The sequence below is a fragment of the Sinocyclocheilus rhinocerous genome, unplaced genomic scaffold (genome assembly GCF_001515625.1).
Source record: "Sinocyclocheilus rhinocerous isolate Xijiao unplaced genomic scaffold, SAMN03320098_v1.1 scaffold3412, whole genome shotgun sequence".
Classification (NCBI taxonomy): Eukaryota; Metazoa; Chordata; class Actinopteri; order Cypriniformes; family Cyprinidae; genus Sinocyclocheilus; species Sinocyclocheilus rhinocerous.
In genome coordinates, this window is record NW_015659932.1 from 99,321 (window position 1) to 116,651 (window position 17,331).

Genomic DNA, 17,331 nt, shown 5'->3' on the forward strand with positions numbered 1-17,331 from the left:
TGTGTGCGCGCGTGTGTGTGTGTGTGTGCGTGTGTGGTTGTGTGCGTGCGTGTGTGTGTGTGTGTGTGTTGAGGGCAGCAGGCAGGAAATAGATTGTATAGATGCACAGACAGCAGAACCTGACTTGAATAGGTGATGTGGGTGAAGGAACAAATAAGGCATAAATACTGTGACTGAATCTGCTGGAGAAACAGACAGATGGACGAATCTATAGATCAAACCCTCCTTAAACAGAACAAACTGTGCAGCAGACAGCTGTGATCGGTTTGAGTGCAGAGTTTGGCTGTGGTGAGTCTATGGTGTGGTCTTGTGAAGTAATCACACAGCTTGCACTTTGTTTTCATGATCTTGATGCAGAGCAGCTGTGGGGAAGAGCGAGGATTAGTTCAGCTCCCACTGGACTGATGGACAATCTGTAGAGGCTCATTAGTCATTAGTTTAAAACACAGACTTTAGGTGCGGTCACTCTGAACTTCTCAATGACTTCAAATCACGCAACAAATATGGCCGACAGGAGGTGCAGGATAGTTTCTGCTGCAAAGGAAAATAAACTATAAATGACCAGCATTAATGCAAAATATTAACATTGAGGATGCAAGATATATCATTAACCTACAGTATAATAAATCAACACTAATTCATGTATTTGCAAGTAGATATGTAATTGTGTATTAGCATTTCCCTTGTTTTTTTACATTTATTTTGTCACTTCATCTTTTAAAAAGCTAGACTGAATGCTGTTAAATGATCTTGAGATAATTATGCATTTTTTTGTACTGTACACTATATTGCAGTCACGCGTAGCATTTTAACCTTTTTTTGTTGGGTTTTAGTTTTTAGGTGTTGCATTTGTTTTATTTATTTAGACAAAATAATTCATTTACATTTCATTTTGGCCATTTAAATAAATTGTGGTTATCAGTCATAATGTGAAATCGAATCTTCAAACAAATTTAAATTCTTCATTATGTGCAATACAGTGTTGTAATGCTTAAATTCAAGGACTATAACATCTAATTTTAGTTTTTAGTGTTTTATTTTTCATTTATTTAGACAGAATGGTCATTTTTACATCAGTTATTGGTCAAATGATTGACGAGAAATTTAATACAAACTCATCCCTAATTAAAACATATCACCTACTATATTATCTGTGACAAGTTTAATGTTGTCCATTTAATGGTTATCAGTCATAACGTGAAATCAAATCTTCAAATGAAGTTTGTTTTTTTTTCCATATTGGACCATGCAATGTTGTGATGCTTCAATTGACTTACAGCAAGGACTAATTTTTAGTGTTTTATTTTTCATTTATTTAGACAGAATGGTAATTTTAACATTTCAACTTTCAACAATTTTAACTTAAAGGCTTTCCTAATTTGCATACTACCTGCCCTAAATAGTTTGCAACATTATTATATCTCAGTACTGGCAGAGTATTTATTCAAAAGTATGAGTTTTCCCATCGAAGTAAGGACCTTTCAGGTGTAATATAAGTATGATAATTAGGATACAGCCTATGCAACACATCTATGCACAAGTGTCAACACAAGTGTCCCTCAGTATATCATTTGACAATGCCGTGTCAAGGAGATTTCAGAAATGCACCGCATTTGGATCTATTGACTGAAACCAGATTTGAACAGTCATCTGGCACTTTTTCATAAGCTTTATCTGGCTTTAGCATAAGCAGAGTCTCCGTCTCATGAGTGATGGCCCAGAAGACTCATTGAGAAGGAGACCACCTGTTCTTATCCACTGTCTTTAATTGAATAACAGCGCAATCAGGATCCATGTATGCCGAGCAATTAGACCCTGCCTTGTTTGCCGTGAACGCTGGTCATGTGATGAGATCTCGTTACTGGAGTCGTGTTTCTGCTGGACTCCATGTCTCAGTAATTTTCTGAGATGTCACACGCCTCATGCTGTTGGCAGAGAGAAGACGCTGGTCATTTTAGAAGCTGACACTCTTGAGCCCTTGCGGTCACCTCCATGCCCTCTATCAAGATGCTAATGAGTTAACATTCAACACCTCCCACCAATCACACGAGACGAGCTGACGAAGTCATTACGGACGTGTTGCTGTGGAAGTGTGCCATTGTGTTTGGGTGAGTATAATTGACAGTTCTGATTAGATATTAACTAAAGTATCAGATGTGGGACAATTTACAAGCCTGAGATTCATTCAAGGACACGACGACAAGGACAAATTGCTACAGAAAGTGAGCAGAAGAAAATGTGTCAATTTATGAAAAGATGCATACATCCACACTTTAATTATATTCATAGCAGGCTGTGCAATAAAGGTTATAGAGTTAATAATAATAATAATAATAATAATAATAATAAAATGTCATTTAAAAATTAATTGTTTATTTTTAAAAGTCCAATAACTAATATTTATAATCTGACACACTGACACAATAATATCTACAATAACAGATCATTAATAATAATAATAATAATAATATTTTTAATGTTCAAAATCTACTATTTAGAACCCAGTTCTAAATAGTATCCCATTAATTATTTTCAATAAATCACACAATAATAACTACAATAACAGAGCATTATTATTATTATTATTATTATTAATAATAATAATAATAATAATAATAATAATAATAATAATGTTCTGTTGTTGTAGTTATTATTGTGTCAATGTTTTTAAATATTAGTTATTGGGAAACATTTATTTAAAAATTATTATTATTATTATTAATGATCTGTTATTGTAGCTATTATTGTGTCAATTATGAAGGATTGTCCTTGAAAGACATTTTAAAATATTATAAAATATTAGTTTTTGAACATTTAAAAATAAAATGATTATTATTATTATGATTATGATTATGATTATTATTATTATTATTAAACCTAGTGTGGCTATTCTTTTATAGGGGGGTTGGCATTCATTTCATAAACCAGCATCAAATTAGGTCCGAAAAGGTTGTGCAATTTAATTGCTAATAAACAGCTCTCTGAAAATCCCTTTATAGACGTCACTGACTAAATTTGAACACTTTTTCATTCATTTGCACTTTCCTTTTATCATTTTGCATTTCTTACCACAGCTGACCTTGGCTGTTGAGAATGACCAATAATATGGATGAGCTTTTAGTCAGATTGGGTGAAGCAGTTTAGACGAATTGACTTGGCCGGATTGAGGCTTTTCTTATTGCAATAAAGCTACCTAATTTATCCAGCGCCATCCCCCGCGTCCCCTTTGTCCTTCTGGAGGGACGCAGAGTGTTTAGCAGTGTTGTGTTCTTTCTGTGTCCTTATAGAGAATCTGAGCTGCTGTAGTTTTGCTTTCATTATTCAGCTGGAGAATGTGGTTATAGAAGTTGCACACATGTTCAAGAGGAGCCCACTCGAGAGAGTGCCATACTGTCAATACGTCCTTGAGGAATGATGAAAAACCAGTTTAAATGGATGGTACATGCTGGGGAATAAAAGTCAACTTCTGCATAGACACCTTGAGAGAAACTTGTCAAGATATGAGAGAAATATGAAGGATGCAGAGGACACAACTGAGGATTACGGGCAAGAGCTGCTCGAAAACACAACCGGTGAGTCTTAAAGGGATAGTTCACCCATAAATTAACATTTGCTGTTCATTTACTCCCCCTCAGGCCATCCAAGATGACAATAGTTGACTTTTTTACTTCAGTAGAACAGTAAGGAAGATTTATTAGCTGAAACCGTGGTCGTTGGTGCTTCATAGCATGCAAGTCAATGGCTACCGCCACTTTGAGAGTCAAAAAAGCATATCAAGGAACACAAAATTAATACCCATGGCTCCTGATGAGATATTGAGGTCTTATGAAGAGAAACGATCGGTCTGTGCAAGAAAATGAACATTATTTACAGCATTATTAGCTGTAATCCAGAGCCTCAGGCAAACGGGGAAATCAGATTATTTTCTGTGAACTGGTTCTTTCGGACAGTTTGTTTCAATTAACTGGTTCAATTCAATTTGTGTTCCTGTGGCTCAGTGGTAGAGCATTGCGTTAGCAGCGCAAAAGGTCGTGGGTTCAATTCCCAGGGAACACACATACTGGTAAAAAATGTATAGCCTGAATGCACTGTAAGTCGCTTTGGATAAAAGCGTCTGCTAAATGCATAAATTATTAATTATTAAATTATTAATTCACTAGTTCATTTATGTAATCACACAATGACAAAACATATACACAATTACATTATTAAAGCACGCAATAATGATGTGAAACACGGATGTATTTAAAGTGAATAAACTCATCTTCATCAGCTCACCTTTTGACATAAACCAAGAGAAACCATAAAAACGTCCTTTTGCACTTTCATTCAAGTGCTCGGTTCACTCATGCTCATATCAGCGGCTCATCGGTCTTCAGTCCGAGTCGAACCGTTTCCTCAGTTCAGTGACTTAGAGGAACTGGAGCGCTGAATGATTTATTCATCACAGGATCAGATACACCGCTATTTCGGCTCATTTCCAGTCGGACTGACTGTCAGGTGGCTGAAAGTGAGTTTTGATTGAGTAACTTGTAGATCTGTGCTGCTCGAGACATGAACTGTTTCAGGTGAACTGGTTCATCTAGTTCACTAAAAAGAACCGGTTCAAAAGAATGATTCATTCGTGAACCGTACATCACTCTGGATCATTTGCCTGAGGCTCTGGATTACAGCTAATAATGCTGTAAATAATGTTCAGTTTCTTGCACAGACCGATCGTTCGCTTCATAAGACCTCAATATATCATCAGGAGCCACGGGTATTAATTTTGTCTTGCCTGTACATGCTTTTTTGACTCTCAAAGTGACGGCAGCCATTGACTTGCATTTTATGAATCACCAACGACCACGGTTTCAGCTAAAAATCTTCTGTACTGTACTACGGAAGACGAAAGTCACCTATGGTCATCTTGGATGGCCTGAGGGTGAAGAAATTAACAGGAATTTTTGGATGAACTATCCCTTTAAAAACAACACTGCAAGGAAGGAAAAGATTAAAATCACGGCCTATGGAATGAGTTGCCGATAATAAAATGAATTCAGTGAAGACAATGTGGCTTTGTAGAGCTTTACCTTCTGTCTCTGGCACTGAAAGACACCACGTGGATTCCTAGCGGCCCACCGCCATTGGACACCTCAACCGGCTTCAACATTTCACTAGGGACATTGACAAATGAGGGCAATGAGAGGAGAAACAAAACAGAAGAAACCAAGTAATCAAAGAAAAGGCAATACATAAAAAGTTTAGAGCATGACAGAGCGGCTATGAGTAGCTATGAGCTGGAAGCTAAGGCTAGTTTAGATCCAGCCCAGCACAAGTCCATCTATAACCCCAGGGGCCATTAAGACACATGGGTCGATGGAGGACCCAAACAGACACTTCAATTAAGTGATTAGGATCAGATTGAGGCCTGCAGAGGGCCAGTTCTGGGTTTTTTAACAGTCAGGGAGCGCACTACACCTGAGAGAAAACATGTGGCAAGAATACATGGGATAAAGAGAGGACAACAAGCATCAGTAAAAAAGATGAGCACAAGAACTGATGAGGTACAATTTTATTAAAATACAGTTAATATTTTAACAGTAAGAAATAGATAGCAGGGTTATTATAGTTAACTAAAGCTTAAAAAAAAAATGAAATCGAAATTGAAATGAAACTTTAAGTAAAATAAAATATAATATAAAAAACCTTAAACTTATTTTATTTCAGCTAATTGCCCAGGCAACATTTCTTTTAGTTCGACAATCTACTAAAACAACTAAAACTAAAGCTGAAAAAAATAAAAATAAAAAACTACTGTATATACATACGGTATTATATATATGTATATATACTTATTTCTTAAATTTCTTAAATTAATTGCTTGATAGTCACTGATCACAGTTTTTCAATACATGGGAAAAGGTAGCCTGGACATTTTCTTAAATATCCCATTTTGTGTCCAGTAGCTTTTTTTGTTTTTGTTTTTTCAGGTGGATACCCTTTTAAGACATTTTAGTAGAAAACAAAGATGTGTTGGATTTTGTTGGTTGTGAGAAAAACAGAAAGCGGTTCCCAAATCATGTGTTGGTCTTGCTGTGGGGACTCACTCGAGTGAAGCTGATTCCACACAGGAGTCTGCCCTTCCCACCGGCTCTATCCTGCCGTTCCTCCCGTTGCCTGCTCTCTCCTCGTCTTCTTCTTCTTCCTGTGGAGCACCAAAGAAACACACTGTGAGTCACCGGTTCTCCCTCAACATCTCACATAAAGCAGCCGATCTCTGGCTCGCTCTAATCTAATTGAGTGACAGATGAGCGTAATGGCTGCTGTTTTAAATCAGGGTGACTGTGAGAGTACGGCCGTGGCATCAGAGCGATGGCTGTAATCGATTATTCATATTCAATCAATCAGTCTGGGCTTGAGCCGCGCTCAGGTCTGCTGCTAATCGGATAAGGGAAGAGTTAAGTGGATGCTCATTTGTTTCTTTCGCTATCCTTATCTAATTTCCATCTCTCTGTCTTTCTATTTCTCAACCTCTTGACACGTCCGATATGTGCAGATGTCATTTACAATTCTTGGAAAAATGTAGAACAATAAGGTCCTGTCAAATAATGGAGGCTGGATTGAAGGCAGACCTCTCATCAAACAAATCGGCAGACTGACCACAAAAAGCATGTCAGCTTTCTTTGAAAGATGACATGCTTTTTATTTATTTATTTATTTTTCCTGCCATCTTTGAAATGTTTATACATGCCGAATAGTAAACAAAGGCCCTCTTTTATATATATATATATATGCCTTTCAATGAGTCTCAGAGAGAATAATAAATAAATAAATAACATATTAATATATAAATAAGTATTTCACACAAAGAAAAAAATACTAAAAGTAAAAAAAAAAATCAAATGAAAATTTAAATGTAAAATATTAATACAAATCTAGAATACTATCTCAATGATATAAAAAAAACAACAACACATTTTTAAAAATGCTAATTAAAATAAATGTTAACTGAGGTAAAATTAAACATTTAATGTCACCAAGTTTCTAAGGCAACATTTCTAATTTTAATTTAGATTACCTAGATGTACTAAATAAATAATAATAATAATTATAATAATAATAATAATAATAATAATAATAATAATAAGGTTACTAAAACTTTTTACTAAAATGAAAATGGGAAAGAAAAGGGGAAAAAAAAGTAGATTATTATCTCACCACTGCAAATATATATAAAAAGGCCAGGCTGCTGTATTGCATACTGTCAATGCACATAATCAAGATTCATATATGCAAACTGTATATTCAGCTAAATAAAATAAACTGAATGAATGAATGAATGAATGAGGGACCAAAGATTAACAACAATCCCTCAATCGAGTTTATCCAATGGCAACTGAATATATTCCACACATTAATTCCACTCGAACCCTTGGCTGTGGATCATTTCCAAAGACAACTGAGTGTCTAGACACGGGCGAGATTCTGCAATGGTTTGTTAGCCACAGATATTAATATTCCAGTGGTCTCACCCTTAACCTTCCCCTCTCACTAAAATGTCAAGCACATCTAAATAAGCGCTTCTCCATCTTTATATGGAAATGCATTCAGTCTCTTCAGACAGTCACCCTCCACCACACGCATCCGCCGCACTGAAGAGGATGACTGGAGTCCTATTTTCATCTGCCTCTATTTTTTTTTTATTGTTGTAGAGGTTAAAGAATGAGTGGAGGTCATGAAAATTGTATTAGCAAACCTCGGAAAAAGTGGCGGCAGGTCTGTTACCTTATTCTGGTGAAAATGAGTCAATTGCCTCTCCAAACACAGTCGAAGGTTTAGCTACTCAACGCCCAACACAATGATTTTCCTGCAGAAATGGCTGGATTTTTGCCTTCATATCGCAGTTTTGGGGCGGAAGAAATCCTAATTATATTTGATCCAGAATTGTCAATCAAACCTTGTCATTCACAGCACTGAATTTTAACAAGACATTATTTACATGGCAATATGTAAAAATATAACTATATAATATATAAACATATCCACAAAGGGAATATATAAGCAGGAAAAAGAGTTATTCTTTAAAAAAAAGTCATATATATAATTGACATGATAAATTGCATTGTTTTTGTTTGTTTGTTTGTTTTTGCATTAAATCCTAAAATGAATTGAGAATCCAAATGGATTTTATATATATACAGCTGTGAACTCTGCTGTCTGCAGCCAGAGAATGAGCTTATTAGCAATGAGAGATAAATTGGAGCGGCGAGGGCCATCACATCGGACCCTGGGAGCTGGTCCAGGCGGTTGAGGAGAGCAGAAAAAGGTCCCTGTCACAAAGTCACTCGCACAGAACACAAAGTGTCACTTTGCCTGTGGTGGAGGTAATGACAGACAGAGAAAACCAGGCTGGATGCCAGACGCTCCATTGTCCGGTTCTGAACACCTGCCAGATGAGAGAACCAATGACAAACTCCTGCATCAGCCCAGCACAGGGGGAAAAGGTCATTTTATAGGCGTCCCAGAGGCGAAGATTGACATGAGCTGTAAGGGATGAATCCACCGCTGTCATTCGGGTGCTTTAGGGCTCTGCTGATATGTGAGTGTTTGTGAGTTTGGGTGAAGGCCAGAAGCCACTCAGAGCAGCAGTTACAGGAAGCCAGAGGTTACAAAGCTGGCGATTGTTCCTGGCAGACGCAGGAGGTCGGTCACATTGAGAGACTGCTGGCTGGTGAGGAGCTGGAGGGAGAAAGTTTTCCATCACAGGGAACTCGGATTATAGGAGGAAACGGGTGATATCTCCAGAATGCTGGATGAAATCCAAACAGAGGTCTGCGTGATCCTACGGATGCCTAGCTGGAGGGCCTGAAGGTCACGTCTGTGGAGACAACCAGTGTCTGACCTCCAGAACAAGCAGATGAAATCAGGAAGGTGACGATGGTGTGACATGACAGTTAGTGACAGGAGGAGAGGTCTGGCCTCTAGCATTGGGTCTAAGGTCGAATTTACACACAGAGACCGCAGGAGTTTGTACTGTGTAACGTTACACAAAAATTATGGTTCAGTACGCACTTCGGTTTTAAAGTCACAGTTCAGTACTAAACTAAACATAAAATTGCTTATTTTCTTCTTTTTTTATTAAACTGTGGTTTACAGAACAAATTGTGCCTTTGTCTTTAAATAAATTCAATTATCATAACATTTTCTTAAGGATAAAAATCTATCTCAGCTAATGTTGTAAACAATCTAGGGAACATTATTACTTGTGCATTACTATAATATTAAAGGTTAGCCCAAACTATTAAATTCAATTCCACTTCATTTTTTAGATATAATAATCAAAACTCTAAGCTTCAAAAAAAATAAACATGTAAATTGCACATGAGGCAGTTTTTACATTCTAAATCTAATTATAAAATAAAGTTTCTCCTCCAAGTCATAATATAATATAAGACACAGTGGACTGAACTTGTTTTCATGAATTGCCTGATAAAATGGACAGAATTTGAAAGATGACACTTTGTTTCTTATAGAAAGTAACAAATCACAATGCTTATTGTGCTTATTGGACGGCAGGTGTGGTTTATAATGTATAGTGAAGGTTTATTCACTCATCAACTGAAGCAGCATAGACCAATAGATCGATCTTAGGATTTAAGAATTAATATCATTTAAGAATCGAATCAATTCTTTAAAATGAACATATACAAAAGAATGAGTTTCATATTAAGTTACACATGTGCATAGGGTAAAACAACGCTGTATTTGGCACCTGCTGCATTAAATGCTCGAGCTCTTTAAAGCAGCATGGATTCTGATTGGCTGGCCATGTATTAATAATTCATCAGCTGGAGAAAATTTGCTGTGAAAGTGATTCCAACAATTTCATTTCCCTGTGTCATTATAGCTGTGGTGTGGCTGTTCTTTTAAATTTAAAACGATTTTTAAAGGGGTCATATGATGTTGCTAACAAGAACATTATTTGGTGTATTTGGTGTAATGAAATGTGTTTATGCGGTTTAAAGTAAAAAAAAACACATTATTTTCCCGCAAATCTTCCCACATCGTGACGTAGACATGTGGGGCCTTGTTAGAACGAGCTGTTTTAGGGGGGCGTGGCTGACTCAACTTTTATAAAGAATATCTCTTTGGATTTGAGACTTTAGTCTTTGCAACTTATTCCTAATTGCATCTACTTCCGGAAGGCCAAATAAAGTGCTTTTGCACTTTTGCATCAACACTACTGCTGTTCCTGAAACCACGCTTTCTTTCTTTGCGTGCACATTTGGGCGGTGTTATGCAAATCTTCCCACATCGTGACGTAGACATGTGGGGCCTTGTTAGAACGAGCTGTTTTAGGGGGGGCGTGGCTGACTCAACTTTTATAAAGAATATCTCTTTGGATTTGAGACTTTAGTCTTTGCAACTTTACAGATCTTCTTTATGCACCAAGAGCTTGTAACACTCCAAAGAGAAAGGAAAAATTGAAATTGCATCATATGACCCCTTTAAAACTATATCTTTATCATTATAGTTAATGTCCTCGGTGTGAATGGGCCTTTAGCAGAAAAACAGAGGCTTCAATCTTATTGGGAGTCACTATATGTCTGGAAGATCAGTTGTAATCACAAGGTAAAGTTAACAAAACAAGGACCAAACTGGAAGAAAAGAATGCTTAAATTAGCCTAAACTTTAAGATGCTTTTTGTTTTTCAGAACTTTTCCGTGAAAGCTTTATTTGATGCACTAAACCGACATTCAAGTGCAAAACTGTGCATTTCACTTAGTTTTCTATGCTGTGTTTGATAAATAATCAGTAGTCTAATAAAAAGCTGCAAAGTGGACTAGACCTTAGACTGATCAAAAACAGGTCTATGTGAGACTGCTACAAAAAGCAAATGCAATTATTTTCCATTCTGCTCACCAATGTTCTCAGGAACAGATGTATTTTGAGGGAGGATATCTTAAAATCTATACACAAACATGCAGCTCTGCATCTTTAACCCAGAACTGAATGAAAGGCCTATTTTCTTGTCCAATGTAAAGTGCTGGAAATGTGCCGTAAAGTAAATATAAGGAAGCAAGCAATTTGTACAGAGTCTTTCAAACAATGATTGTCCAAATATTTACAACCTCCAATAATAGTGACCTCACTCCAGTTCCTGACTACGTACAAAAGTTGGTAATGACCTCCAGCGAAACGCCCAAAAAAACAACATGGAAAAAGCCAAACATAACAAATTAGACCGGCTTGAGAAATACTACGGCTGTCCAAAACTTCTCATGTCTGGTTGGAAGAATTAATGACCCTTCTGAGGAGCTGTTGGGGTCGGTAGATAATACATAACTAAAACCCAATGAGTTTGTCTGATGTGAAGCATTCAAGACAATAAAGAAATAGAAAAATCAAGCCCATGCGTACTCCAAAAACAGGCGTTCTCCAGATGAAAGCCCCTGCTGTGGGCGCCACAATGCACCATTATAGTACGTCTGTCCCTCAGAGGCAACTCCTATTACCTCTATTAGACATTTAAAAGAATTAGACTGATTTAATTGAACGTGACTTGGGTTTTTCACATCTTTCTCTCAAACACAGGGTCATTTCATCCCACCGTTAAACGAAATCTCCATTACAACAGTCAATGGATCACACTACTCATCATTTTCGAGACTCTTATTTGTATTTGTGTTGGGGAAACAAACGCTAAAAGGACCTAAATGATGACTAGAGTCATTAGCTCACATAAAGCTGAGCCACTACTGTAATCTACTTATACGAACACTATCCCACTACGCTGGGTTTGTGCCACTGTTTATTTGGAGTGTCAAATGAGAAAATATAGCCCATTTGGTATAGACATTTCATACACTTATGATGTCACAGGGGATATTAACAGGCGACTGCAAAATCCATTAATGCACGCCTGTAATCAGCCCTCGTAATATGTCTGTCATCTTTGTGTATTGATTAAATCTTAGATTAACTTGTTTATCATCAGAGTATCTCTCATGTGCTCAACACGGATAAAAGATTCCACCCATCAATACAAACAAACGTCAACAACGCTACAAAGAGAAGCTATAATTGCAAAAATGCATCTTTATTTTTCACTGTTTAAGAAAAAAGACTTGTTGACTGGAAGTAAATCAAATTTAATTGATTTTTACTACTAAGCACTCTGACCAGTGTTGGGGAAAGTTACTTTTAAAACTAATGCATCACAATATTGTGTTACTCCCTAAAAGTAACTAATTGAGTTACTTCGTTAACTTGATGTGTTAAGTTACTGTTGTGTTACTTTTTCTCATCTTTTTCTCTTTTCTTTTACTTTTTCTCACGCAGGAGAAGAATGTTCTACACTATAGTGAGCATTTTTTTGGGGGGGGGGCTTGTATTGTATGGTTGAATTGGATCATTGAAGGTCAGCTGACATTGGTTAATAAAATTAAATTAAATACATAAAGGATATTTTTGTTTAAATCTGTTAAAATTTAATTATTGTATGTTTCCGTCATATTCTGAGTTTGCATTCCACTGTTTTTACTCATTTTGAGGAAAACTGAATCTGTTTTTGTGAAATGAGTAAATGCATGTTGATATTTAGTCTAGATCTACAGTAATATCATGTTCACACAGTGCACACAACACCTCTGCACTCCTGATTTCTCTCAACATGAGGACAGGAGAGCTGCCAGTCAATACATAAGAAACAAAGTAACGGGCATTACTTATTTGAAAAAGTAACTCAGATATTTTCTTGTAAATTAATAAGTAATGCATTACTTTACTAGTTACTTGAAAAAAACAACCCAGTCTCATGGCAAATACGTACCTGGGGGCACATTTTTGCAAGATACTGACTGTGACATGTTACAGCGAATGTGCCAAATACCATGGTACTGTATGTTTACCATATTCACAAAGTGTGGTATTTACAGTACTTCACATAATATGATGGTATTACCATGGTACACATCCAAAAACATGGTATTATCACAGAATGGCTGAATAACTATATACCAGAGTTATTTTTTTGGAATTGACAGCAGCATGATTCTTCTCAAAAGCCTCACCCTCTGTATTATGACATATATATCAGCTGCAGCATCTCTCTAGCAATTATTATTTGTCTCCTGTGGAAATCGGCTCAGCTGTTTGGCGGGAGATGAGAGCTGTGTCGGAGGGCTGTCAGTTTACGTGTCGGGCTCACGGGTGCGCCTCCGAGGCGGTAATATTTCTAAGTTTTGAGCTCATGTTCAGACACTTTCATATTCCCCTGTAATGGCACCTGTGGGTCAAGAATGAGACTTCAAAGACACCTGTACTCGTTCTGGGGCAGAGAGGAGAGAGTCAGCTTATCTAACGTTTTTATTTCAGACAAAACAAGCTCGGCACTTGAAATACGCTGTGTTCCCCCTTTTATTATTATTTTTTTTTATCTATTGTTTTTTCTGTTTTCAGCAGTTTTGTACAGTGCTGAAAGGCTCATAAAGAGCTTGCATTGCATAGAACTAGCATACCCATACGGAAATGTAATATATGATATAAATATTGCTCTATATCAAGAGTGGTATGGCCGTATAAGGCGATATAATTTTCACATACTGTACATACATGGGTTTCAAATATGTACTCTGGGTAGATGAAGATATAGCATAGAGAAATATATATATATATATATATATATATATAAACACAACACAACAAAACAAAAACACAAACAAAATACACACAAAAAAAGCAAAACAAAACATGACTAAACACCAAAATATGAGCCACAGAAACAGAGCTGCTAGACTTGGCAAACAGCATATCTGAATGCTCATAAACAAATCGGGCAGCAGTTGAAACCTGGCATCCTGTAATCTAATGAGCAAAGTTTTATTTCCGCCACTGCATTTCAGCTCTTATTTCCCATCGCTTAAATCAACAAAGACACCAGCGCCTTTAAACCTGTCTCCCCTTTGTTTTTTTAAGACACCGCTAATGGTGCATTAAAGTTTGGCTCGGTTGAGGATTACTTTGCGCAAATTAAAGGCAAACAGGTTCTTAATGCTATTAAGTAAATTAAATCAGATATGTGAGCTAATTCATATTTGTCTAGATCAAAAAGAGCAGAAGTTCGCCAGAGTGACCCGCAGTGGGACACGGGACAAATGTCAATGTCCCTCTCTCTCTCGCTCTCCCGCTCAGTCACCGAAACGCATCTGTACTGAATACATCATCTGTCAGTTGTGATTTCATACACGCACAGGCATATCTATCAATGCCATGGCACGCTTCGGTAGGGCTGCAGTATCGTTAAATTGCACTTATATTAAATTATGTCGGCTAATTATGAGGGTTTAAATCAATCATTTAGTCAATAATAAAACCTAGAGCAGGCAGTGCCTTTAACTGGCATGCCTTCATCAATAACCACAGGCAGGAATACTTTCTCATATCCCACACAGCGGTTTAAGAGCGCATGAATTATTGAAAATCAAGTTATCACTGCCTGCTTTTGTCTGGGGCCACTTTTGAAGTGATTTGCTGGTTTAGCCAAGAGTTGTTCTCTTTGTCCAATGATATAGTGACAACAACATCACAAGACCATAAGCACAACCACAATATTCACAATATTGACTGATATTAGTAATTATTAAATATAGTGCCCCCCACCCCCCCATTTTTGCCATTCATGTCTCTCCCTGCATTAGTAACATTTCTTAAGAATAATTGATTTTAAACAATTAATGTTGAAATAATTGATGATGATGATGATGATATTAATAACATTATACAAATATAATTAATTAAATATTTAATAAATATTTTTATATTCTAAAAATTATTTAATGTATTAATAATTTATATTAAATTTCAACTATTTACAATCATTTTACATTTTCATCCATGTAGTATGTTATTTAACTAGCATTTCTAACATATCATGTTTTATTCATGGTAGAGGTACGGTAGAAAACAGCATTGCATTATCACCATGTCAAAAAATCATGGTCACACTATGGTACAGTAAGACTAAACCCATGTGACAAAAGTTAGACTGAAGTACATTCCCCTGCCTTGAGCTGCACATCTCGTACACTCATGACTGCTTTTCCATGATTAATCATAATTTAGAGGTGATTAAGAGGGAGGATCGTCCCACTAACTCCGTATGGAGCTATTAATCTGGCTCTAAGCCATGAAGGTCACTGAGCATATGTGTGATTACAAAAAGCAACAAAAACCTGAGCTCATAAAGACATTAGCAGAGATTGTGAGATAAAGTGGAAACAGAACGGCAATTTCATGAGAACTCCAGAGAGTGATTTCTGATTCACTGAAACACATCAGTTCTTTTTAAAGAGGTATATAACACCTGGAGAGAGCTGGACATTAGCATTCACATACATCTCAATGGTGATGTAAAATCAGCCAATTTTGCTCAGGCAGATGATTTAAACTTCATGTTGTGTTCTGGTCATTTTGACCTGGAGAGGATTTTCCTTTTCCTGAAAATGCTAGTTAATGTTATTGGATTGGACTAAAACTTACTGACTTTGCTCATACAGGATATAAAAACTTCGGATACAAAAAAATTTGATGATTTTTTTTTTTCTTTCTAGGCAGCTGGAACAACAGTATACAAACTATGACAATATAATCTCAGATACAGATTATGTGCTTTATTCAGTGTCTAATGTGAGTTTGAATATCGTTTTTGCGTGAGCTTTATAGCCATACTGAAAGCCAGAATGAAATATTAACCTCAGATTTTGAAAATAAGAAAACATGAATGTTAGAACTGTGAACTCAATGTGAACAGACAAGTGTATTACATGACAAAGATGGTATCAGTCACTCAGTATGCACTTTTAACAATATTAAAATGATTTAATATTTATGAATTAGATTAGGTGCTTATCCATTTCGTTGCGAGTGCAGTGTGTTTGCAGAGAGACTCCGCCCACACACTCTTCTGATTGGCTGTGATTTTTGATTGATTTGACTTGAATCTTATCGCATGGTGTATGATTAGGACACAGTGTTCCCAGTCAAAAAATGACCGGCCTACAAAGAAAAATTGCTTTTAAATTTCTCGCTATGCTATATTTTCACCAAATATTGGATTCAGGCATTTTATCAACTTGTTTTCTTTCAATTAGCATTAGCATTAGCACTTAATGTGGGGGGGGGGGATGAGGTGCATGAGCTCAAATCAATGAGGCCTGTGATCAAACGATTCCAAAAAGAAATACAAAACCTGTGCTAATTGAAAGATAACAAGATGACAAGAAGATTAATTTCAAGATTTGGTGATAATATTGCTAATATTTAATAATATTAGATATTTTTTAATAATATTTTTTTTTTTTTCCTTTGGGAGTGAACTATCCATTTAATCGGTTTCTGAATTAAGGTGCTTCATACTGTCCTTTGAATCATTTTGAACAAATTAAGCTTGATGAACCTAATTTTGGCCGATCAACACAATGTAATTGATTAGTTTAATTGTTTGCAGCCTTATGCAGTCCGTTGCATTATAATCTAAAGCTGAAGGGTTCGTGTGTGGTCTACAGTCTATTGCTTTCTTCTGGAGCTCTGGAAGTGGGATCAGAAGAGGCTGTTGGATGTGCGTGTTTCCTGGACTCAGTGGGACAAGTTAATTGATGGGAATGTACAGCTGGCAGCGTCTGAATCCAATGAATGACAGCAAGGGAACATGGATATTAATTCCTTTGTGTAAATGGCCAAAACAGCTCAATTACCGAGCTCAATACAATCCGTTTTCGTTTAAACTCATAAGATTTCCTTCAGCCCATTTCTGTGTTTAGACTGCAAGACAAAAAGGTCAATGAACATTAGCATTTGCTGCATTTCCTGACATATTTTGGCAAAACTCAGCAAGGATAACTGCTATTCTTTCAGTATTGTTTCAATTTGTGTGGGAACTGGGAAGTCATGCCAACGGCGTTCCCTCCTCTTACAAAAACGCCATGATACTGCTAACCTTCTTATCCAAATGTTTGCACCCCGGTTCACGACAGGATAAGGCCCTTCCTGCGCCGCTTGGTCTGTACAGAAAATCTGCTCAATTCGAGTGTCAACACTTCATAGGAAGAATCTTGTAAGCACCAAGTTCTTTGGCTACATTGTGAAGCCGGGCCAAAAATTGAAATGGGACAGCTTTTATATTTCAAGACAATACAAATCCACACTTGCTATTCCCACTTGAAAAGCCCATATGCCAAAAGTAACACATCCAGCATTCCAGCAGAAATTTGAATGAAGGCTAGAACAAACACAGGAAAGCGGGGAGCGGAGAAGCACGTCAGCGTGTTTGCAATAAGCTTTTTGTTTTAT

General features: G+C 36.7%; 1 protein-coding gene across 1 annotated transcript in view; it reads right to left on the reverse strand.

Annotated features, from left to right (window-relative positions):
* LOC107724536 (partitioning defective 3 homolog) overlaps nt 1–17,331 on the reverse strand; it is a 170,564-nt gene that overhangs the window by 93,925 nt on the left and 59,308 nt on the right. The window contains exons 6-7 of the mRNA XM_016533515.1: nt 6,090–6,187; nt 5,073–5,156 (exon numbers count right to left, since the gene is read on the reverse strand). Coding sequence (XP_016389001.1) covers nt 5,073–5,156; nt 6,090–6,187 — 182 coding nt within the window. The remainder of the gene's footprint in view (nt 1–5,072; nt 5,157–6,089; nt 6,188–17,331) is intronic.